Source organism: Anas platyrhynchos, chromosome 2, assembly GCF_047663525.1.
Source record: "Anas platyrhynchos isolate ZD024472 breed Pekin duck chromosome 2, IASCAAS_PekinDuck_T2T, whole genome shotgun sequence".
NCBI classification, from domain to species: Eukaryota; Metazoa; Chordata; class Aves; order Anseriformes; family Anatidae; genus Anas; species Anas platyrhynchos.
In genome coordinates, this window is record NC_092588.1 from 112,791,864 (window position 1) to 112,817,207 (window position 25,344).

At 38.4% G+C, this 25,344-nt stretch overlaps 1 protein-coding gene and 1 long non-coding RNA gene across 2 annotated transcripts in view; one reads left to right on the forward strand and one right to left on the reverse strand.

Moving 5' to 3' along the window:
• COL15A1 (collagen type XV alpha 1 chain) overlaps positions 1 to 25,344 on the reverse strand; it is a 110,446-nt gene that overhangs the window by 72,267 nt on the left and 12,835 nt on the right. The window contains exons 3-5 of the mRNA XM_072033357.1: positions 4,304 to 4,851; positions 2,514 to 2,588; positions 1,912 to 2,007 (exon numbers count right to left, since the gene is read on the reverse strand). Coding sequence (XP_071889458.1) covers positions 1,912 to 2,007; positions 2,514 to 2,588; positions 4,304 to 4,851 — 719 coding nt within the window. The remainder of the gene's footprint in view (positions 1 to 1,911; positions 2,008 to 2,513; positions 2,589 to 4,303; positions 4,852 to 25,344) is intronic.
• LOC110352284 (uncharacterized) lies at positions 12,084 to 14,217 on the forward strand. The gene is made up of 3 exons (XR_002401000.4): positions 12,084 to 12,132; positions 13,565 to 13,695; positions 13,924 to 14,217. It is a non-coding gene; the product is annotated as an uncharacterized lncRNA (long non-coding RNA).

Consider the following 25,344-nt stretch of genomic DNA (forward strand, 5'->3'; position numbering starts at 1 on the left):
AAAACAAGCAAACAAACAAACAAAAAACCACATGAATGTTTCTTCTTCTCTTATTTCTCTTACACCTAGATCTTGCTATTGACAATCTGTTTAGGAATATTGCAATTACTTTTTAGGGATGAATAAACCTTTTATTACAATTTTTCTGAACTACAGGAAACTTATAGTGTTAGCCTTGTAATGTATCACAGAGTTTTGTGTTTAAAAATCCCTTAAATCAGGCTGGGTCTTGGCTACTTTGAGAAATGAGGAACAACATTTTTCTTTAAATACAAAGTCCTTTTAGAGCTTAGGTGGGAAAAGAAATGTATGGCCACTGGAAGTGAGGTTATGTGACATGGGAGGACCACAGAGATTTTTTTTTTCCCTTGTAGGGAGGTGATTCATAGGGTTCGATTATAATTGAAGCTGGCCACTACTGTAGGGGACAATAAAAAGAGTTTCTTAAAATGTGTTAAGAGCAAAAGGAAGACCAGCAACAACATTGATCTGTTTCTTGATGAAGGTGGTCCCTCACAAATAGGAATGTAGACAAAGCAGAGCCATTTAAATGCCTTCTTCACCTTTGCCTTTAACATTAATGATGGGCTGTGGGATCCCTGGCACCCTGAACTGGAGGACCGTGACAGCAGGAATGATAAACTCCCAGCCAACACTGAACTTCTGTGAGATTTGCTGCTTCAGCTGGATGCACATAAGTCTATGGGGTCTGACAGGATTCACCCAAGGCTACTCAAAGAGCTGACTGATGTCATTGTGAGACCTCTCTCTATTATTTTTCAATAGTCTTGAGAATCTAGAGAGATTCCAGTTGACTGGAAGCTAGCAAATGTCCTTGCTTTCAAGAAGGGCAAGAAAGAAAACCCTGGTAATTACAGATCTGTCAGTCTTACTTCAGGGTATAGTAAAATCATGGAGAAGATTGTTCTGGGAGTTACTGAAAAACACAATCCAGTGGAAAATCTTGTTTAACAAACTTAATTCCTTACTTAACTAAAACCTTTTATGACAAGGTTACCCATCTAGTTGACAAAGTGAAGTCAGTTGATGTAATCTTTTTGGATTTCAGAAAAGCTTTTGGTATTGTTTATCATGCTAATATCTAGGATCCTGGTGGGCAGTTGGAAGCACAGCCAGCAATGTGTCCTTCTGGCAAAGAAGGCCAGCAGCATCCTGGGCTGCAGTAGGATCAGTGATGTCAGCAGGTCAAGGGAGGTGATTCTTCTCTATTCAGCACTGGTAACACCCCATCCTGAAAACTGTGTGTGGATCTTGTATCCCAAATATATGGACAGATTAGATCAAGTCCAGGAAAGGGCCATGAAGATCATTAGGGAACTAGAGCATTTGACTTATGAAGGGAAGATAAGAGAGTGAGAACCGTTTAGCCTCAAGAAGAGAAGGCTCAGAGTGGTCATATCAATACATATAAAATCCTGATAGAAGGGAGTAGAGACAGACCCTTATCAGTCAGTAGCCAGTGGAAGGGCAAGAGGCAACGGAAACAAACTGAAATGCAAGAAATTCCATTTCTACATCAGAACATTTTTTTTCTACTGGTACCAATCAACTTGCTGTCATTGACTATTTTAAGATGAGATTTGGACAGAATAATCTTCATAGGTCTCTTTCAGCCTTAGCTGTTCTGAGTGTCTGAGAAGCATAAGACAGGTGAAAAAGTTTGAGTTATTTGCAAAATGCATAAAAAATAATCTTTTTTTTCAAACGTATCAGAAGCAGGAAGCCAGGTCAACACACGATTAAGTTGTAAAACAAGTTCTCAGAGAAGTTTAAACTAAAGCAGAGAAAAATAAATGAAATTTTAAAAAGTAGTAATAGAATCTAGGACTTGCTATCTGAAAAAATAATATTAAACCAGAAATGTAGGGTGTGTAAATCAAATAAATTTACCCTTATGGGAAGATGAGAAGGTGAAAGGGCTTCTTGTGTCTCAGGAATGTTTTCATGTTCTTGAATGCTGCCATTGCCACTCATGTCCCCCGAGGCCTGTGCAAAACCCAATCATAATAACATGTTCATAAAAGTAAGAGGAAAAAAGTATGTTCTCCAAGGAATCAGCTACTTCAAAGTAGAAAAGACTGATCATTATTTTTCCAAATTGGTGAAGCCTCATTCTCATTATGATGTTAGCTTATTTTGCAATACTTAGGGTATTTCATGAATATGACCCTTTAGAAAATTGTAAAACAGTTCACTTTCTTAAGCATGTTATAGAAAGAAGAGAAAAACAAAATAAGAGATTCTTACACAAAGAGCTTTTAAAATGGCAGTATGTTGCCATGAAGAAATACTGTATTTAGTTTCATAAAAAAAAAAATAAAAAATTAATAGTTTTAAATTTAAATTTATTTTATAATATTATTTAAAATTTAATAATATTATAAATTTACTTTTTTTTATATATATATAAAAAAAAAAAACTTGTGGCAACCGACCTTGAAATCTGTTATATGAGCACTGAGGATAGATGAAGTGTTTGTAAGAATACTCACATAAGGATCATCATCTTCACAATGGTCTTCAGTAGCTCTTGGGTCAGATCTGATAGTCAGATGTTGAATTGAACCCTACATGAAAGAATAAAAACAGTACAAGGAAGTAATATTTAATGTAGGAAGGTGAATAATAACAATAATAATAATAATAATAATAATAATAAAAAAACAACAATAATAACAATAACAATAATAATAACAGAAAAAAAAACTTTGATATGATTTGATTGCGAAATTATCTAAGGCCTGAAATATTATGATAACAAATTCATTTTTAAAATGTGAATAAATTTTAATGTTTTGATGTTCTGTTTTTCCATTATTTGGTTTATGTTTGTTTTGTACTTCTATTTAGAAGCACCAGTCATAGAATTTCCTTTTCTTTCCATAAAATCTGATTATAGTTATGTCCTTTTGTGTCTGGTAAACAGAGCCTTGGACACATGAATTCTTGAGAGTCAGAGCAAAACAGCAAATTGCATAGAGTCATTTGCTTAATTTGTGTGAATTTTTCTATTTGGGACAAAGAGTTCTTGCTTGAGGGTTTATCAAAAATTTATTTGTTCTGCCCCTAACTCATTGTGACATATGATGCATGAAGTATAAAAACAAAAGAGCGTACATGTGACCTACAGAACACATCACAAATTATAGTACTGAAGCAATCAGCTGAATGGCTGAAATTTATATATACAGAGTATACAGAACAGTCTGTTTCAGTGGAAGATGCCTTAAAGCGTAATCTGCTATGCACTCCTTTCTCCATATTTACAGAATTATTGGTGGGAATCTTGGAAACTAATCATCACACATATATTTTCCAGGTGGGCTACCAAAGTCATCTGATTTTCTTGAATGTTTCTCGTTCCTACTTGCTAATCAGGCAGCCTCAATAGCCCAGTCAATCCAACAGTCTACAGAAAGGTAACACCAGCAGGCAGATTTCCTGCATATCCTTTTCTGCCACTTATTCGCTGCTGTTCAATACATCCCTGTAATTTCTAAATACTTAGTCTAGTCAGATAAATGATACAAGCATATTATCCTTGCTGTTTACCTGTTGGAGCTCACAATCTGCCAATACAGTTGAACTTTGGAAAGAACTTCCTGTTTTTCTGAAGCAAAGGATCTATTCAGTTTTGTGCTGCTACTCTGCTAATTTATGGGAAGAGATATTATTCTTACAAACTACTGTACAAGTTTTGAAGTACTGGAGAAGTACAAGATAGGAAAGGTGTGACATTTCCGTTTTAGTCTGGTAATGAGTTAATCTCTTGCATACTGGTCTTGTGGTAGTGTGTTGGGTCCTTTCCATTTTTCTAGAGCACCTGATAAGCTTCAAGTAATATATAAATTGTAGAAACAGCTTTATTTTCCAGCTATACTTTGATAAGATCACTCTCTTCTTGATGTTTAGTGTGGAATGAACATACCAAGATAAAAATAATTTAAAATGCTGAATTGTACTAAGGTATTATTCTCATAAATTAAACAAATGGATACTCTGAAATCTGACTTCCAGAAAAAAAAGGCTATATAAATGTAAATTATACACTTACTGTGAAATTCCTGGTACAAAAACTTAGCATTGAGCTCAATATCTGGATCATTTATAAATTTCTGACATTCTATGAGCATTTTAAGTCAGAGTTTATATATCTGCATTAGCTGGGTATAGAAAAAATAAGCTCTATACATTGTAACCATGATATAACCATTGTAAACAGAACCTCTTGGTTGAAGTGTACATGTACACAATACTGAGATGTGTATCACATTGTACTCACTGTGAATTTATCCAGTCCCGTGGCTCCTGCATTACCAACAAATATCCCAGAGTCAGAATCAAATACCAAGGCTTCAGCTGACCTCTGAAATGGAACTCTCTGATATTCTTCACAGTCCATGAACAAAGCAATATAATTTCCCTGAACAGTCACTGTAAACCTATTCCACTTGTTAGTCATCACTGGCACTTTAAATGAAGCAGCCTCTTGGGAGATACGGGAACCAGGCTCTGTGTAGTACATAATTATTCGTTGGGTGCTGTCATCAACTGGTGAAATTCTCATTCCCAAGTAAATTGTTTTCTGGAAGGCATCTGTTATGGCAAATAGCACTCCTCCACGATCGCTGTTTGGTTTCACTGTAACTACGATAGCAAAGTCTCTATAGAAAGACAATGGTATTATAGCACTTGTCAATCGACCAATGTTGGCATCTATACCAAAGCTGTATGCCGGAAACCCTCCGTAGCCGGTGACAAAGTAGACAGAAGGAGGGAGTGGAACTCCTATTAACTCTGTGAGATCAAGACTTCCTTTTGAGCCTCGTTCTATAAAGTATGAGAGAAACAAACAAACAAACGTTATTATTCTTGAAGTGCACAGCCCATTTAATTCAAAACATTTAATAAAAACCTTAAAACCTGAAATGCTGTTTTAAAATACCAATAACATACTGCTACTACTTTAGGCCCCAGTTCAGCTAGTTCTGAAACACACTTAGCCTTAGTTATGTGTATGCACCTTTGTCCTTTGACTATTAGAGGTTACTCATATGCAAAATGCTCATGTGCTTCTGACAAAAAACTACTTCCTACAAAAGACATATCACTTTTGCTGGCTATAAACTGCAAAGAAAACTTCTGCAAGTGCTTGCTTCCGTGAAGAATAAACAACCTCTGTTTTCACAAATTAGCTGAGGTGTTATTTTCTATAAACAACACAATACAGTTACACAAAAACATGCTAAAAGTTGCAGTGAGTTTACGTCAGTCCTTGCAATTAGCTCTGCTTGTAAAACAGACCTCAGTTTTTATGTCCTTTTTCTCAAATTTATTTCCTTAGTTTCACTGTGTATATAAGAAAAGTCAAAACCCATCATCAGTCAAAATTCAGTTTTGAAATGAATTTCTGCTCCAGCAAGCACACAGAAGTAAATGTGTAAAAATAAATAAATAAAAAATTAAAAAGAGTAAAAAATCTCTGTCAACATGCCCAGAAAGAAAATTCCTGGCAATGTAGTAGTAATGACAAGAGCGAATTACCTACACACAATTCTAACTAAAACTTTGCAAAGGTATCCTTCCTTCCTTCCTTCCTTCCTTCCTTCCTTCCTTCCTTCCTTCCTTCCTTCCTTCCTTCCTTCCTTCCTTCCTTCCTTCCTTCCTTCCTTCCTTCCTTCCTTCCTTCCTTCCTTCCTTCCTTCCTTCCTTTTTCTCTCTTGTCTTGCCTTACCTTGCCTTGCCTTGCCTTGCCTCACCTTTAATACCAACTTAAAGGTTGCTATTAAAAGCTGTTTGGACTAGAGTCTAGATCTATACTAAGACTAGTAATTGTAAACCTGAAACATTCTGACACCTGGAGAAGAATATTTGTATTTCTTTTTGTATAATAGAGCTTGTATAAAACATGGTCCCTGTTTCCAACTAATGCTAATACACTGCATTTTCACAGAACCCAACTTCTAAGGTGGTTAAAGTATATTAGCATACAGGGTTTAGGAAACCTACAACAGAGTCAATGACAACAGGATTACAGATAAGGAGGCTGTTTTTCTGTGTCCTTTCACCCTCAATTTCAGTATATCAGAAGCAGAGTTCAAAAAGCAGGGCTGTTAGGCCTTACACAGACAGAATTCTATCTTATCCCTGGTTTAAAACATACAATTCCAAAGGCTCACATTCGGAAAAAAAAAAAAAAAAAAAAAAAAAAAAAAAAAAAAAAAGAGGGAAAAGTCCAGGTTTGAGTAACTTGACAATTTCTTTAGAAACATAGAAATTCAGCACCGAAACTGGTTTTCTACTGTCTCTGCACTCAGAACAATGCAAAGTTGCCATTTTATCCAGCCTTTTTCAAATATAGGATGTGTGTATGAGAGAGAAAATATGAGCTGGCATTCTGGGACATCCACCATCTTAAAGGTAACTGGACAAAACTAAACTGTAAAAGGATTACAGAATGTGCATTGAATATTGCAGCTGTCCAAAAGTATGCATCTGTGGCAAGCTTGGTCACTGATTTTATGGAATGAAAATTGTGTGTGATGTAAATATGTAAATTACATAAACTGATATGCTGTTACCATTGCCAGCTTGAGGTACACTCTTTAATTATTGCAAAGGAGCAGAAATTTTATATTTCACCACTAGGCAGCGATACAGCACTTCATAAATCAGATTAGAGCTTTAGTTTAGGAAAGGAGAGCTTTACTTATGAATAACCAATGCCAGTGTCTGCTGTATGTACTTTTTCACAACATCAAAGCTAGTTTATACTTAATTTCCATTATGTTCAAAATGGATGTGAATTATTACCCTGTTGTTTTTGTTTCGCAGTAACCTTGGAAATCAGACAAAATATAATTAACTAAGTCTGCTGTGTATTTTCATGGGTAAAAATGGCATTGCTTTTCTCATTTTCTCTTTCTATTTTTATCTCCTGAATTTTAAGGGAGCAAATCATTGCAAGGCCATGACCAATGCCTTCATTACCAAAATGTAATATTTTTCTAAGATAATGAGGACAATTCTCTTTTAAGGTACAGGGAGAGACATCTGACGCTTTTGCAGACTTAGTTGTATGTGTCAGCAGAGACTCTCTGCACAAATGAGGAAAAACAGACACCTATTTAAAGATACTGAACGTAGTCTGGCACACTGGCCTGGATCTAAATTCTCAACCCATATAAAGGGATTTAATGGGAAGCCAGGACAGAGAACACTTACTTAGAATCTCCTATTGTTCCTGCTCTTCTTTGCTAGCTCCCTATTGCACTACAAAATTCTGTCCTTGGATCCATGGTGTGAGCAGGACCATATGAGCACTGTATGAAAATTATAAAACTTCACCCAGAAATGGTACTTCCATTCTCATACCTACCACACTACACCTCTCAGCTCAGTCAAAGCCAACACTCAAGGGCAAATATTACCCCAAATGTATGGAAAAACTGCCTGCAGGCAGTCTCTGAATGGGAGGTAAGAGAAACAAATAGCTGACATATTTGTATTTTCTACATTCTGATACAATCTCTGTGTGATGGAGGCTGATACATGCATAGTAAATCATCTCAGGTTTAGGTGAAACTTGAGAATGGAAAATCTGCTTAATCCCAGGTCAGGGTAGATCAGAACATCATAACAGAAAAATAAAAATATTGCACAACATTTTGTTATTATTGTTATTGTTATTTAAATCAAGGGCTATGGACCCAGTCACGTAATGAAAACAGTATTTTTTACGCATCATCAACAGTTAGATTTTACTTTGAGACCTGGTGGACTGTATTCCTCTCTCAGATGACTAAACTATCCATTCTTTCATGTTAAGCAACAGAAAGCAATGCTTTGTTACTAAAGTCTTTTCAAAGCCTAAGTAGGGAGCTTTAATTTTTTATTTCCTGTAATCTAGGAGCATCTCTTCCATAAACGTTCTTCAGTTATGTGCCTGGTATTTATTACTGATTTTTATTCTTTTATGTAGTCATCCTTTCATCATTTTTTCTTTGTACTTCTCATATATTCTCCACGCCATGGGATTAAATACTTAATATATTAGATATTAAAAAGGCTGGGATTCAGAAAAATGGAAAATTAATTGTGAGGTAGAAGTTATGGGAACAGTAAAATCTAAAATTATGTTTTATTTTGGACATTAATATTTCTTACAGCTAAATCATTTCATAACTTAAGTACACTTAAAAATGTAGAGCAACAACAACAAAAATTCAGCCAGTGTAATCCTATTTCTTCCATCTTCCTTTTCCCAGGAATTTCATTTCCCAAGAGCTACCTTACACTACATTTATTTCCTGGTGTAAATCACATATACTTTTATTATGGGTACACTTTCATATTTCTCCAGGGTATGCATTGAGTGGGTTAAACAAAGTATCTTAAAAATGTAATTTTTGTTATAAAAAATTCTGGGTTAAAATCCTGGCTGAAGTCCTAACTGAAAGAACATGTTTTAAACTGACTTGTTAGAAGAAATGATCCTGCAGCCTGCTGCTAGTGGTAGCCCTATGGCCACAGCTTTCACAGTCAGAAACTGTACACTCAAGTACAGTTTGCAGCTGTGCACTCTACTGCTGTGGCAAATTTAGTCAGGGAGCAGTAGGACCAAACCTACTAAAAGTTGTTTGAGATACACTTCTGTCAAAAAGCTTGCACCTCCTCATCCATTTGTATTTTTCTCTATTTATATATTGTATATTTCTCTATTATATCAGTTCTCTAAATGTTGACCAGCTTCACCTGTCATAGGTTTCACATTGCTACTTAGAAGACCAAGAAGGCTGGAAAGGAAATAAATGCGCAGGTCAAGGGCCACTTTTCATGTCAGGACAGATTTCTTTCTGTAATGCTCCCTTAACAACAGATCACAATTACTGAAGGAAAAATATTTTTATCTTCCTTACAATGTCATCTAGTTTTGTTAATTTAGTTAAAACTTCTCCTGACACTTTAGACTAAACTAAACAGAAAAACATCTCTGTGCAGGAGTCTGTCAGCTCTGTAGGAGGGGAATCTTCTATAAACTGCTGGGTGTGGAAAACAATCTGACCTCTTTTATTTTCACTCCAGTGGAAGGAAAAATTCAGTAGCCACCTAAATAAGAAACTGCTGTGAGCAGTAGTGTTGCTGAAGCCACGTTTTGACTAGCTTTTTGTCTTGTCATTGGATTCTGTTGTGAAAAGGTAAGCACTCACTGAAGCTTTTTCAGGGCTTTAAGCATCTTATGCAAATTTACTGCTTCTCCAAACAGTCCCTCTCAGTGCGGACATGAATAGGGTTTTGCACACTTACTCTGTTTCTGTTCCTTAAGACTTTGAGCTAAATGGCCATCAGGCCTCAGTATCATTGTCAGTTTTTGATGTATACAAGCTCAGACTCAAAGAAGTCTCAGAAATCATTGCACAGACACATGCTACAATTACATATGCTTCATTTCCTTGTGAAAACAGTTCGAACTCAATGCATCACTGTAGTACATGCCTACAGCTCTTCTCTTGAATGCAAATACAGTTGGTTCTTTCTTAAATTTAGTGGATTAACTGGTTTTGCTACTTACAAACGACACTGCTGACCTTGCACATAATCCTATTCAATGGGATGTGGACTAAGTGACTCTGATTTTAGCTATGTGACTTCATAAACAAGTATAAGAAATATTTTACAAAACAGATACTGGGATGATTGTTATCTTCATTAATGAGAGCTCAAGAATTTTCTTTAGAAGAAAAATGAAATAAAAAAGAAGTCTATTTGAACTTAGCATAAAACATATTAATGGGATGTTGGATACAGGTATTTCAGACTTTGCAGTCATAGAGAGGAGGAAAAATAGTGTAGTGCCTTTACATTCAGTTGGTTTCAGATTTTCACAGGCTCATACATTACATTATTAATGTCTGGGGGACTTTATTTGCAACCAGAAAAACTACAAGTTTAGAATAAATCTTCACGTGTAGACCTGTACCGGCCTCAATGCTAGCTCTGTCAGATAACTCTGAAGAGGCCAATACATTCATGGGAAGTTCTACAAACAGAGTTTATCATAATTTCTGATCTTCTCCCCACACTTTTCACTGAAAAAATGCCATGGGACGCTAAAGCCTTCAGATTTTTTTCCTGTGAACTTTATCAAGGATAGCTTAAATGCTGCTTTGCCAGTGAAGTATTGTTTTGTGCTGATCCATACCAGTTCAGTTCCTTAAAACACAAAAAGTAGATATTTATGATGCTTTTTATCTGTGACTAATCAATATATAATCTGTTAAATACATACTTATTCCATTTTTGTTCATTTACTTAACACAAGAAGAAAAAAAAATATTATGCTGGGAACAGGAAAAAAGCCCTATAACTAAATGGCTAATGTGTGCCTTGTGATCCCAAAAGGTTCCATGCAGGAAAGGACCATATTATGAGATGTATTTTTCTATGCAGCTGAAGGACAGAAACCTTTCTTCGTAATATAGCTACATGCAGGCATGTATCCTTGCTTCTGGCTCCATGCATTACTTATCTGCCCTCATCAAATGACCAAATATGCAGTCTCAAACAGCAGTTTGAGTGATCCAAAACATTTTTCTCTTCCCTTCCCTTCCCTTCCCTTCCCTTCCCTTCCCTTCCCTTCCCTTCCCTTCCCTTCCCTTCCCTTCCCTTCCCTTCCCTTCCCTTCCCTTCCCTTCCCTTCCCTTCCCTTCCCTTCCCTTCCCTTCCCTTCCCTTCCCTTCCCTTCCCTTCCCTTCCCTTCCCTTCCCTTCCCTTCCCTTCCCTTCCCTTCCCTTCCCTTCCCTTCCCTTTTCTCTCTGATTCACAGCTACATCTCCTTTGCATTATTTCCAAGGAAATATGACAGGAACAGTATGACAACATTATAAATGCCATACAAATCAGATACTTCATTACTGCAGTTCATTATTTTAATCAGACCATAGTACATAAATGAGATTTTATGGCTACCAAAGCTAGAGTTATCAATCTATGACATTTTTGATCACTGCCTGTTAACTAAATTGCTTAGGTATATAAGGTATATAAGGTAGTTAATAATTATGGTAATTGACTGAAAATGAAATAGTAGATGATACTTTTCCCAGCTTGCTAACATTTACTTTAACAGTTCTACTATTGTTGATTACTGAACTAATACTTTTGTCTCTGCAATGTATTGCCACTCTAGAGCAGATCTGCATGGCTTGTGCACAACATGGAATAATCATTAGGTCACATCTAGAAAAGCCAACTTGTCTCTTATATTTTATTCAAGATTTGAAGTTGTATGACCAAAACAAAATGAAAAAAAAAAAAACAAAAACAAAAAACAAACAAACCACAAAACAACAACAACAACAAAAAAACAACACAAAGAATATGTTATGTTTTGTACATGTATGGCCAAAAATAACTTAATTTCTTCAAGAACACATATTGAATAGCAGAAATCTCATATTTGGTGAATGTTATATTTTTAGTTCACTCAAATATTGTTTGATCCAAGAGCTGAAAAAGACAGAAAGGTAAAAGTAGCATACAGTAGTTATTCTGAACTCCGTATGCTTGACATACAGTTGTGTTTCAGAGTTTTCTCAACGGCACGCCAAACCAAACTTGAAGGACATACTTGATTTGTCTCTGTTTCCAATATTTATAAATCCATATAACGTTATGCTTGCTTCCTTCTTCTAGAAAAATAGTTCACAAAACCTAACATTTTTGCCCTTCTGGATTGAATTTCATAAGTTACTTTCTCAAGGCTTTTGTCTTTGTGCCAACATGAAGAAAAAGTAACATCTTCAGAATTTATTGCATTTTTCTTAATTCTTATTTCAACTGAATATTTATGAAATAAAAAAGAAGGAAAACATAATAAAAAGAAAAATAAATAATTGGTTTGGCTTTGATTGTAGGCTTTACTCTTTTTTCTCTCTGAACCATCAGTCTTATTGTAAGACAATAGTGATTTCTGGTATTACCAGTTTCATTGGTGATAACCACAGGTGTGTGTTATGAAGGCCTGATAGCTACAGATGGGTCCCACCTCTCTCAAATGGGGAAACAGATCCTAGACCAGGAGCCAGCAGGGCTCATTGGGCTTTAAACTAGGTATGAAGTGGGAATGGGATGAAATGGGGCTCAATAGAGATAAACCTTGGGGAGTAATGCCAAGGACATGTTGTACATGTATATGGTACTTTGGGACATGGTTTAGTGGGTAATATTGATGGTATGGGGTTGGTTGGACCAGATGATCTTGGAGATCTTTTCCAACCTTAATGATTCTATGATTCTATGTTCAGGTTCATTCCCTGAAAGCCAAGTAAGACTTATGATGGCCCTCAGTGAACTACTCTGTACACAAAAGGCAGCAGTAACAAAGAATATTCAAGTAATAACAGCACTGTCTTGTGATAAGTTAAACCTGAAATAGTTCTGAAAATTGAGGATGAAAGATTGGTTTTAAATTGTTTTCTTGAGTCTCAAAATCTCTGTAGTTTTTTGAAAAACAAAGTAAGGTAACATTTTCAGATGCGGTGAATTATGGTAGTTCTGCTGCTTTTGGTACTGCTGTGATAATTTTATACATTATAGTAGCTACCCCCAATACCCAAACTGAGACTTTGCAAATGTAGTTTGCAAATACGGTTAATGATTTAGCCAAATTTGTTTTCATCAGTTATTTCATCGCTCTGTTGCTTAAATGCTAAGTATTTTTCATAAATATATAAATTACAATTCTACTAATCATTGTAGCTAAAAGTAGAAGATATAGCCTTTGAAACAAATAACATGGACATAAAAAGTATCAATTCCCTTATACCCTCTCTAAGAATGTCACTTGTTCATAAAAATTAACTTCTTTGTGGGCCTGTTTAATTCCCAGTGGTCTACTTGGCAATTGCATTGCTTGATTTGGAACAACACTAAGGAACTTGTTGATACAGCCTGTGGTGTTCTGTGTAGGGTTTTTAATGTTATTTTAAAGTAAGGAAAATAATCACAAAATGAGTTTGGCTTATAGAATGTAACTGCAGAACTTCAGACTCAACAGGACAAGACATTTATCTTGGATCTGACAGTATGTCTCTTTCAATAACTGGAATTTTGTGGTTTTGTTACATGACCACATAAAACCTGAGTCACATAGATGTTAATGTACGCCCTCATTTCTGGAAGGCGGACATCTACAGTGACCTGAAGTGAACTGGAGTATTCTGTTAAGTACAGAATAAAGACAGATTTTTAAAACAGAGTGCATATATATCTAGAGTTGTGTCCAAGGCAAGTGGTCTGTGCCTTCTCAAAGGGAACCAGCAGAAAGATACACATTCTGACCTGCAGAAAAAACAAACAGCATTCACCAGAAAAATCATCTGCCACTAATTTTATCCTCCCATGTTGCTTTATAACTTTTAGTAATTAATAGTAGCTGCTACTAATTAGTAGAAGTAATAGGTACTTAGTAATACTGTTCAAGGCAGCTGTCAATAACAATCTTCTAATGAAGCAGTGTTATGTATATTATATATTTGCCCAGGAAATGTGACTGGAATAAGAAGAGTTTGGGTCATTTGAAGCCTGGTATATTTCTACGTATTAGATGCAATATTCTCAACCAAACTTCAAGGACCTGACACACAGGACCAAGCGACAGGATTACAACAGATGGTAAAGTCTACCTTTACAGTTCCTCCACCCTTTACCTCCACCCAGAAATGATTCTAACAGTACAACTGTACAACAGAGGAGTTGTAAAATCAACAATTTTAGATTAAAAGGGATCCAAATAGGCCACATATCAATATATATTAAAAATAATCTCATATATATTAAGTATCAATGAATAGGTTCTAAACTCTTTCTTTTTCCTATTTTTTCATATCCCTTCATTTCAAGATGTCTTTCACAGTGAAGAGAACCACTGATTGGCTTCCAACTTGGCCATTTTCTTTTCCACAAAATATGCCACTAAGGAGTCTGAGTCAAAAAAACAAGGACTGGATAATACATGCTGTGCTAACTGCTAGAGAGCTTAAGTAGTTAACTATGAGAGCAGGGTGATGCACCAAAAGCCTATAACCCTGTATTTTGTTCTCAACTAGTGCTGTTGAAATAAATATATATGTGTATACTTTGTTTTTTAATTGAACTTACCCAGTTGTGACTACAATATTATTTTTTTTTCTGAGACTACACGATCCAAAATGCCCAGGTATGTAGAATTCATTCGAATTATGCAACCACCATGGAATCTCTATAAACATTAATACAATATGTGATAATTTTATTCCTTTCCTTTCTTCCCTCTCCCCTTCCCCCTTTTCCCTTTTCTTCCTGGACAAGAGCTGCTTCTATGCTTCAATGCTCAGTCTAGTTTTGAAGCAGCTGAAGTGGTTGCTAATAGCAGAACTTCTACTATTTGATCCAGCTTTGTTTTTCTATATAACTGTGGTGGTTTTACTCAGCTGAGCATATGAACTACATCTGCTCTCTTACTTCCTCACCTCAAAGGGAAAAGGGGAGAAAATATGATGAAAAGGGTTCAAGGGTTGAGGTAAGGACAGGGAAATCACTCAACACATCACAGGCAAAACAGACTCAGTGTAGGTAGATTAATGTAACATCCTAACAGACTAGAGTGGGGAGAACTAAAAACAGAATAAGAACACCTTTCCCTCATCCACTCTTTTCTACCTCCTCACCCTGAGCAGCACAGGGGAATGGGGAATACGTGCTGCATTCAGTCCCTAACGCTTCATCTCCACCATTCCTTCACAGTCACACTCTTCCCCTGCTCCAGTGTGGGGTCCCTCCCACAGCATGCCATCCTTCCCAAACTGATCCTGTGTGGCCTTCCCACAGGCAGCAGCTCTTCAAGCACTGCTTTGACACAGCTCCATACCATGGGGTCCATCCATCCCCCAGGAGCAAACTGCTCCAGCACGGGTCCCCCACCGGTGGGCGGCAGCTCCCCCCAGACCCCTGCTCCTCTCCACGGGCTGCAGCTCCAGCCCGGGGCCTGCTCCTGTGGGGGCTCTCCATGGGCCACAGCCTCCTCCAGGCCACATCCATCTGCTCCACCAGGGACTCCTCCACGGACTGCAGCATGGAGATCTGCTCTACCATGGTACACTGTGGGCTGCTCCACAGCCTGCTCCGCCACAGTCCTCTCCACAGGCTGCAGGGTGGCTATAGCACCTGGGTCACTTCCTTCACTGACTTTAGTGTCTGCAAGGCTGTTTCTCACTCCTCACTCTCTCAGCTGCTGTTGCACAGCAGTATTTTTCCCTTTTTTGAATCTGCTAAAGGGATTAAATTCTATAAACAATGCCAGTGTTTTCTATGTAGGGACAAGTTAAGAAAAATGCCACATATGTATATTTATTTCCAAACCGTATTTTGATATTACTTTGAAAGCTGTTTAATATCAAAAGATTATCATTAGTTTACACAGCCCGACTTTTTAGTGGAATTATAAGTCCTTCATCCTGATCTGAGGATTGTGTCCTGAATTCTGAAATTAATCAATTTTACTGAAAGACTTTCAGCCCTTTCTTTCAGTTTATTTTCTGTTGAAAGCTGTCATATCTATTCAAGTCCACAGAAGACTTAGACATGATACAGACAATCCCATAATTCCCCATCATTTATATATTCATATAGCAAGAATACTTCTAGAGCTCACTCTCTTTAATGAACTAAACATTCTCTATTACAGAAAAGAAACAGAATGTGTCATTTCAGCTTTTGTCAATTTAGAGCTAGGGAAAGCTAAATTGAAACTATATTTGAATACTTCTGTCATATTTCTACATAATTTCCAAGAGGATCCCAAGGTGAGAAAAGAAGCAGGTTTAGAATGCCTAAACATGATTCTTCTCCACTTTTGATTTCATCTCTTTATGTTTTCATTATAAAGACAGTTGTGCTCTTGATGAGTGCTGTTAAAATTTCTTTCTAAATTTTCATTTTAAAGGTTAATGGAATGAATGAAAATACATTGCTTAGTTTTGGAATCGTATTCACTCCTGACAAAATATGTTGTAACTCTCCAAATGAAGCCCAGCAAGATATCATCTACTAAATATATCATCTAAATGCTAAATACCTCAGACAGCTTCATTTCTAAAATATAGCTACAAAATAAATTATTTTTTTCCAAGTGCACACTGCTAGACTGTTTTCTTTATATACACTGATCTAGTGGCTACCTTTCTTTTTCTAGCTTCCTACATTCCATAGGAATTTCTTTCATTCCATAAGTTTATCAATGGAGTTACTGTTTGAATTACAGTGGTGTGGATTCACAGTTTGTGAAAGACGTTTTTCTAAGTGCAGGCCTGTAAAAAAAAAAAACAACTACCAGTGCCATGTTTTAATATATATATTTTTTGCACAGCTCCACTTCATTTATCCCCAGCATGCTAAAGGTTATGAGAGGCCATAAAGAGTGAAACTATTTTAGATTCACATTTTAATAACTCTCATATTTTTATGCACAGATTTTGCAAACCATATTTAGAACCGAGAGCAGTCAGAATTCTGTGCTTATTTATCATAAATAAATATGCACATATGCATTGGACAACAAATTGTTTTCTAACACCGCTGGAGTTAGTACATAATAAAGGATTATCTGATTAAAATATAATATTATATAAAAATAATCCCTTAAAATAACTACTTCATTTATGTATCTGAAATATGAGCGTCCTGGTTGTGGCTGGGATAGAGTTAATATTCTTCATAGTGGCTGGTATGTGCCATGTTTTGGATTTAGGAGAGAGATAATGTTGGTAACACACTCATGTTCTAGTTGTTACAGAGCAGTGCTTACATTAAGCTAGAGACTTTTCAGCTTCTTGTGCTGCCCTGTCAGTGAGGAGGCTGGGGGTACACAAGAATCTGGGAGGGGACAGAGACAAGACAGCTGGCTCAAAATGGCCAAAGGGATATTTCATACCATAAGACATCATGTGTGACAATAAAAACTGGGAGTATTGGCCAGAGGGGGACAGCTGCTCAGGGACTGGCTGGGCATCAGTCAGAGAAGTAAGTCAGAGGAGGAGCAATTGTGTTGTGAAACATTTGTTTTATATATATTTATATAATTATTATTGTCATTATTGTTATTTTCCCTTCCTGTTTCTATCCTATTAAACTCTCTCTATCTCAACCCATGAATTTTTACTTGTTGTTGTTGTTACAATTCTGTCCCCTAACCCACTTGGAGTTGGTGGTGGTGGTGAGCAAACAGCTGTGTGATGCTTAGCTACCTGCCGGCTTAAATCACAACAATTAGCAAGTTTAATTTTCATTCCTTTCTCTTCAGTGCATGCAGAAGAGAAAGGAATGGTTGAGGTTGGAAGGGATCTCTGGAGGTCATCTGTTCCAACCCCGTTGCTCAAGCAGGGACACCTAAAGCAGGTTGCCATGGTTGTCCAGGAACATGTCTAAATGGCCTTTGAATATGTCAAATGAGAAAGGTTCTATAACCATTCTGTACAACCTGTGCCAGTGCTCAGTCAACCACACAGTAAAGAATTGCTTTGTGATGTTTAGACAGAACCTCTTGTGTTCCAGTCTGTGCCCATTGTCTCTTGTCCAGTCACTGGGCACCACTGAAAATAGCCTGCCTGCATCCTCTCTTTAGGTATTTATACACATTGATAAGATCTCTCCTGACCCTTGTTTTCTCCAGGCTGAACAGTCCCAGCTCTATGAGCTTCTGTAAAATCTTGCTGAAAAATCTGCAAAGTATTATTCCACACAAGTCATGATATTATGATATTTGGGCTATTTTTGCATTTAAAGCATATGCTGTTGTTTTTAAAAAACAAACAGTGAGCCTAGCAACTGTACTGCATAACTACCTGACAACAGGAAGACTGCGGAAAATGTCAGCCCACTGCTGAAAGGGGAAAGGTGCCCTGGTGACAAAAGATACAGAGAAGACAGGGTTACTGAATGCCTTTTTTGTTTCAGTCTTTACTGCTAAGACCAGCCCTCAGGAATCTCAGACCCTGGAGACAAGAAAGGAAGTCTGGAGAAAGGAGGACTTTCCCTGGGTTGAGGAGGATCGGGTCAGAGATCATCTAAGCAAACATGACATCCACAAATCCATGGGCCCAGATGGAATGCACGCACGGGTGCTGAGGAAGCTGGCTGATGTTATTGCTAGACCACTCTCCATCATCTTTGAAAGGTCATGGAGGACAGGAGAGGTGTCTGAGGACTGGAAGAAAGCTAGTGTCACACCAGTCTTCAAAAAGGGCAAGGAGGACCCAGGCAACTACAGGCCAGTCAGCTTCACATCACATCACAAATATGATGGAACAACTCATCCTGGAGGTCGTCTCCAAGCATGTGGAGGATAAGAAGGTGATCAGAAATAGTCAGAATGGATTCATCAAGGGGAAATTATGCTTAACCAATCCGATAGTCTTCTATTATGAGATGGCTAGCTGGGTAGATGAGGGGAGAGTGGTGGATATGGTCTACCTTGACTTCAGCAAGGCTTTTGACACTGTCTCCCATAACATCCTCATAGAGAAGCTCAGGAAGTGTGGCCTATATGAGTGGACAGTGAGGGGGATTGATAACTGGCTGGATGGCAGAGCTCAGAGGGTTGTGCTTAGTGATGAAGAGTCTAGTTGGAGGCCCATAGCTAGTGGTGTCCCCCAGGGGTCCAGTGTTGTTCTATTTATTTATCAATGACATGGACAATGGAATGGAGTCCACCCTCATCGGTTTTGCTGATGACACAAAGTTCAGAGGAGTGGCTGATACCAGAGGGCTGTGCAGCCATTCAGAGGGGTCTCAACAGGCTGGAGGGTTGGGCTAAGAGGAACCTCATGTGGTTCAACAAGGGCAAGTGCAGGATCCTGCAGCTCAGTAGGAATAACTCATAACATTAGCTCTCAGTTCTGCATTTCACATTTCCAATATAAATCACCTAAGAGAGACGGAGAGAAGTAAACTTACATACTTCTGGTTGTCTTCATGCTTAGTTTTACCTAGCCACAAGGAATCATTTAGATGGCAAGCTTAATGAGTTAAAGTTTTATTACAGATAATAGAAATAGAAAAAAACTTGAGACTGATCAAATGTAGGTCACTTCTGATGTTTATAAAGTTCATAATTTAAGACTTTTTTTTTCCTACTTTCTTACATAAAAACTAAACTTTCATCAGGACTTCTGAAAAGAGAATTTTGCACCAAAATTTTGCTTTACAGCTGTTTTATTCAATACTAGCAGTTCTCACAAGGATCCTAGTCATTTCAAGAATCTGTGTTTACCAACTAGGAAATCTGTATTTATCTATGAAACTCATAGCAACTTTTAAATGGCATTGAAAGTCAAGCCAAAAAACATCTTTCGAACAGCGACTTGATCCCAGTGTCTACTAAATATTGGCAACCTTTGAATTTGGGTAGAAACAGAAAATATATGATTGCTGGATGCAAGGTCAGTTTTCGCAGGCAGACTAAAGAGCTGCAGTTTACATTTGTAAGAGGAAAACAAGAAAAAACAAAGCTCACCCTGAGTTGACACCAAACAGTGTATGTCAGCCAACAAAAAAAGGCTTTTTAAAGTATGTCAACAGCAAGAGGAAGTCTAAGTAAAATATTGGACTAGTACTTGATAGATGGTCACCTAACAAGTAGGGGTGAGGAAAAGGCAGAGACATTTGATGCCTTTTTTAACCTCAGTTTTTAATATTAACAGTAGATCTTGGGCTGCCCAGACTTCTTTGTGGTAGAACCATGACTGGGGGAGCAGCAACTTTTCCCTTGTGGTCAACAAAATTGTAAGATACCAGTTCTATCAGTTGAATCTATCAGACCCAGGGAACTACAGACCGGTGAGCCTCACCTCTGTGCCTGGCAAGATCATGGAATGAATCCTGCTGGAGGCAATGTTAAGGCACATGCAGGAAAAGGAGGTGATATGGGACGGCCAGCATGGCTTCACCAAGGGCAAATTGTGCCTGACCAATCTTAGGCTTTCTGTGATGGAGTGACTCCATCAGTCAACAAGGGAACTTGGATTTCTGTAAGGCTTTTGACACGGTCCCTCACAACATCCTAATCTTTAAATTGGAAAGACACGGATTTGAAGGGTGGGCCATTGAGTGGATAAAGTATTGGCTCGATGGCTGCACCCAGAGAGTAGTGGTCAATGGTTCTATGTCCAGGTGGAGGCCTGTGATGAGCAGAGTTCCTCAGGGTTCTGTCTTGGGATCAGTGCTTTTCAATATTTTCATCAATGATGTAGACAATGGGATTGAGTGCACCCTCAGTAAGTTTGTAGATGACACCAAGCTGAGTGGTGCAGCTGATACCAAAGAATGAAGAGATGCCATTCAAAGAGACCTGGACAGGCTGGAGAAGTGAGCCCATGTGAACCACATGAGGTTCAGCAAGTCCAAGTCCAAGGTTCTGCACCTGGGTTGGGGCAATCCCAGAGAGGAGTACAGACTGGGAAAAGAATTCATTGAAAGCAGCCCTGTGGAGATGGACTTGAGAGTTATGGTGGATGAAAGGTTTGACATGAGCCAGCAGCATGTGCTTGAAGCCCAGAAGGCCAGCTGTAGCCTGGTCTGCATCAAAAGAGGTGTGACCAGCAGGTCAAGGGAGATTATTGTCCCACTCTACTCTGCCCTTGTGAGGCCTCACCTGGAGTACTGCATCTAGGTCTGAGGCCCCCAGCACACGAAGGATGTGGACCTGTTAGAGTGAGTCCAGAAGAGGGCCCCCAGCACACGAAGGATGTGGACCTGTTAGAGTGAGTCCAGAAGAGGGCTACAAAGATGATCAGAGCACCTCTCCTATGAAGGAAGGCTGAGAGAGCTGTTCAGCCTGGAGAATAGAAGGCTCCAGGGAGATCTCTTTGAGGTCTTTCAATACTTAGAGGGGTCTTATAAAAAGGATGCAGAGAGACTCTTTACTTGGGTAGATAATGATAGAACAAGGGGTAATAGTCTTAAACTAAAAGAGGATAGATTTAAATTAGAGATTAGGAGGAAATTCTTCACTGTAAGGGTGGTGAGACACTGGAACAGGTTGCCCAGAGAAGTTGTGGATGCCCCATATAAGCAATCTACAAGAAGGGCACAAGAAAAGACCTAAGAAACCACAGACCTGTTAGTTTAACCACAGTACCTGAAAAGTTATGAAGAAGAGTATCCTGGCTATATTAAAAGGCATTTAAAGAACAAAGCTTTCATCGGGCATAGTAAACATGGGTTCTTCAAGTGCTGACTTACAAATTTGATCACATGTTAACGTCATTTGCTCAGTGAATGAAAGGAAGGCAGCAGACATAATCTTTCTGGAATTCAGTAAGGCCTTTTGATACCATCCTTCACAGTTTCCTTCTGGACAAATGTCCAACTGTGAGATGAACAGATTCACACTACACCGGGTGATGAACTGTTTCAATGTCAGAGCTCAAAGTGTTGTAGTGAATGGGGTGGTGGGATACTACTAGTTAATCTGGCTGGTGGCCAGTCACTAGTAGTATTCTCTAGCACTCAATTCCAGTTCAACATTTCTGTTTCTGTTTAACATTTTTATCAATGATCTGAATGTGGCAGTTGAATGCATCCTTAGCAAGTTTGATGATGATACTAATCTGGGGGGTGCTGTTGATGCTCTGGAAGGATGATCCCTTGCCTTGCAGAGGGATCTACATGGACTGGATCATTGGACAATTAGCAATAGCAACATTAAATAGCAATAAATAGCAATGAAATTCAACAGAGGTAAATGCCAGGTTCTGCACCTGGGATGGAGAAATGCTGGTCACAGGTACAGACAGGAAGGTGAGTGGCTAGAGCAGCTCAGCAGAAAGGGATCATGGGGTACTAGCTGACAATAGGCTCAACATGAGTCAGAAGTGTGCCCTAAAAGTCAAGAGGGCAAACTTCATTTTTGGGTGCATTAAACACAGCATAGCCAGCCAGTCAGAAGAGGTGATTATCCCACTATATTTAGTTTTGGTGTAGTCTCACCCTGAATACTGTGCAGTTCTGGGCTCCAAAATACTAAAGTACTTGCAGTTGTCCAGGGAAGGGCAACAAAGCTGATGAAAGGGCTGGAAGGCATGTCCCATCAGGGACACTGATGGCACTTTGTCTAGTTTGGAGGAAAGGAGGCTAAGAGACAAACTCATCACTCTCAGCAACTTCCTGAGGAGGGGAAATGGGGAGAGAAAGGCTTATCTCTTCTCCCTAGTAAGTACTGATAGGATGTCTCTCAGTGTTCAAGAGGCATTTGGATAATGCCCTTAATAATATGCTTTAAATTTTTGATAGTGCTGAAGTGGTCAGGCAGTTGGACTTGATGATCTGTGTAGTTCCCTTCCAATTGAACTGTTCTATTCTATTTAGAATAGATTTCCAACTCAATCCCAATGTGACTGGACCACTCATTAAAGTGTAAGGGTATGTAGAAGGAGAGTGTCTGCTCCTTTAAGGGTGTCCGGTCAAGGACTTTTTCCCAAGGCAACAAAGGGTAGTAAGAAAGGGATGGTCTGTCACACTAAGTTATGAGAGCATGTGAGACTGTAGGAATGTTTATTATCTGACGGGGGACTTCCAAGGTGTAAGACAATAACAAGAAACAGACCTCCCGGTCACATTAATTGCTAGACTAACAAGCTACAGATGCCACTTCCTGGAAGGATGAACTGATATGATTGTGAACCAGGGGGCCCCAGACTAAGAAGGTGCAGAAACTGCAGAGCTCTGAAAACCCACTGAGTGTGTGCAGCGGTAGGAGGAAGCAGGAGGAACAAAGAAGAGGATAGATAGAAACGGGTATAAAAAGGCCAGTTACGTGTAAAATGGCACTGGTCAGTACACTTGTCTGGTTGCCCCCTGTGGCTGAACACTGCAGTCTGTCCTGTCTTCTCCTTTTTATCATTAAATCTCCTCTTAACTCTTTCTCTGCACTCTCTCTCTCCTGTTTGCATGTTCTGCAAGGCAGGCCAAGTATCTTAGCAAGGTTGCTGAATGGACAGAGGGGCTGTACTGGTACTCTGAGGGATTTGGGCAGGGATACTGGATGGACAGAGGGGCTGTGCCAATACTTGAGGGGTCTGTGTAGTGGTGCTGGGTGGATAGAGGGGTTATTCTAGTACTCGAAGGATCCATGAATGTACATGTAATTTTGAACCCGTAGAGTGCTCTGGTACTTCAATCTCTACCAGCCAAAGAGGAGAAATGGATCTCAGCTGTCTGTGTCTGTTTCACATGAGTACTGTGTGCAAGTGCTGTTGAAGGCAGCTCTTGACCGGGGCAGCCTTTGTGGCCAGTGTTCATGTTAGTGTTCTATCTCTGTCTGTGTGTGTCTATGTATTTCAGGGATACATACTCAGCTTTGTTACCAGCTAAACCTGCAAGGGATATGTTTTCAGCTTTGCTACCAGTTTACCCTCCAAAGGGGTAAGTGGCAGCTGCATCCCCAAATCTGGGCAGAGATCCCAGGTCCCCAGCCACCAAACTGGGCACCAATGGCTGGATATGAGCAATCCTGGGCCTGAGTGGCTGGAGGAGGCAGCTGTGTTCTTATCACTCTTTACCTCCCTTAACATAACGTGATCAGGTCGGGAAATACTTGAGCAAATTGGACACACCTAAATCCACATGCACTGATGAGAGTCCATGAGTGTTGAGGGAATTGGAAAATGCCATTTTAATGCCACTCTCAGTCTTTGATTGAGCATTGTAACTGAGAGAAATGTCTTAAAGCTGGAGGAAAGCAAATATCACTTCTGTCTTCAAGAAGGGCAAGAAGCAGGACACAGGCAACTACATGATGGTCAGCCTCACTTCATTCCCCAGGAAGGTGATGGAGCAGCTAATCCTGGAAACCATTTCCAGGCACAGGAAAAACAGGAAGATGATCAGTAGTGAGCATGCATTTACCCAAGGGGAAGGCATTCTTGACTAACTTCATAAACTTTTGTGATGACATGACCAGTCCAATGGATGAGCAGAGTGAATGTGATTTAACATTCATTCTGAAATATTCAGAGGTGTCTGCATTAACTCTTAGTTCAACCAGCATTTATTTTCCCACCAATTATGTATTTTTTTAGAAATAAATGCAACATTGATCATCACACACACACACACACACACACACACAGATCAGTCATTTCAAGGGCAATATTTCAGTAGAAATGATGAAAACCTCCTTGCTGGACAATTCAGATCTGAAATGGGTAAAGCAGTTACAGAGTTGCCACAGTCCTATCTTTTCAAATTCCATTTAAAAAGTGTAAAAAGCTGCTGCAGTACTTTAGACCATCAGTGATTTATTTTTCCTCTGAGAATTGGGTTTCAAATTTTAAGCATGTTCAGATTAATAATGAAACAAACAAACAAACAAACAAACAAAAACATTGCTTTGCTCTTGTCATATCTGAGCCAGGAAATTGCCATGCAGGACTTATTTTTAAGATTCTGCGGTTAAACCACAACAGATTCATATGTCATGATAGGTATGTGTTTTACTAAAAGTACATCTGGAAAAAAAAGAAAGCAAAAACCATAATGCACAATCAAAGGTCTGATTTTAAGAGGAGGTCTCAATAACAGTGTTTTGAGTTCAGCCAGCCATTGTCTGTTAAAAATAAATGTCGTTCTATGCAGTGATATATCGCATACTATAGCACTCTAGTAAAAATTCAAAAATTTTTCAAATAAATGTTTTTATTTTACTACCATTGCACTGCAATAATTGATACCTTGTTTCAGTTTCAATCAAACCAGATTTTTTTTTTTCAGCTGAGAAAATGTGTATGTGTAGTATACCTTTCCTGAAATTGTGTATGGATGAAGAGTAAAGACCAAACAACAACAACAACAACAACAACAATAATCAATCCATGTGTATTTAACCACATTCATGGCTAATCTGAGAAAGATGAAATAATATTTACTTTTTGAATGAGTAGCAGGCAAGGGGCGGATTCATGCATGCACACACACATACAAACACTCAGAATGGCACTAGTACTGTGAAGCATTCATAGTAGATGAATTGCAGATGTAGTTGCTCCTTGTATCAAATCAAGATCTATGTTGTTTTGACAGAATGTTAAAAAAAAAAAAAAAAAAAAAAAAAGGAATTGCTTGTGGAAAACAGAAGACTGAACATCTTTGTCCCTCCCAGAAAAAAAAAAAAAAAAAGCAAAAAAAAAAACCACATCATATTCACAGAAGTGATGCAGTGTATCAAGTCAGTACACAGCTAACCAAAGTGGGATGGCAGAAATAAAGATCCATGCTGCAAAGAGACACTGT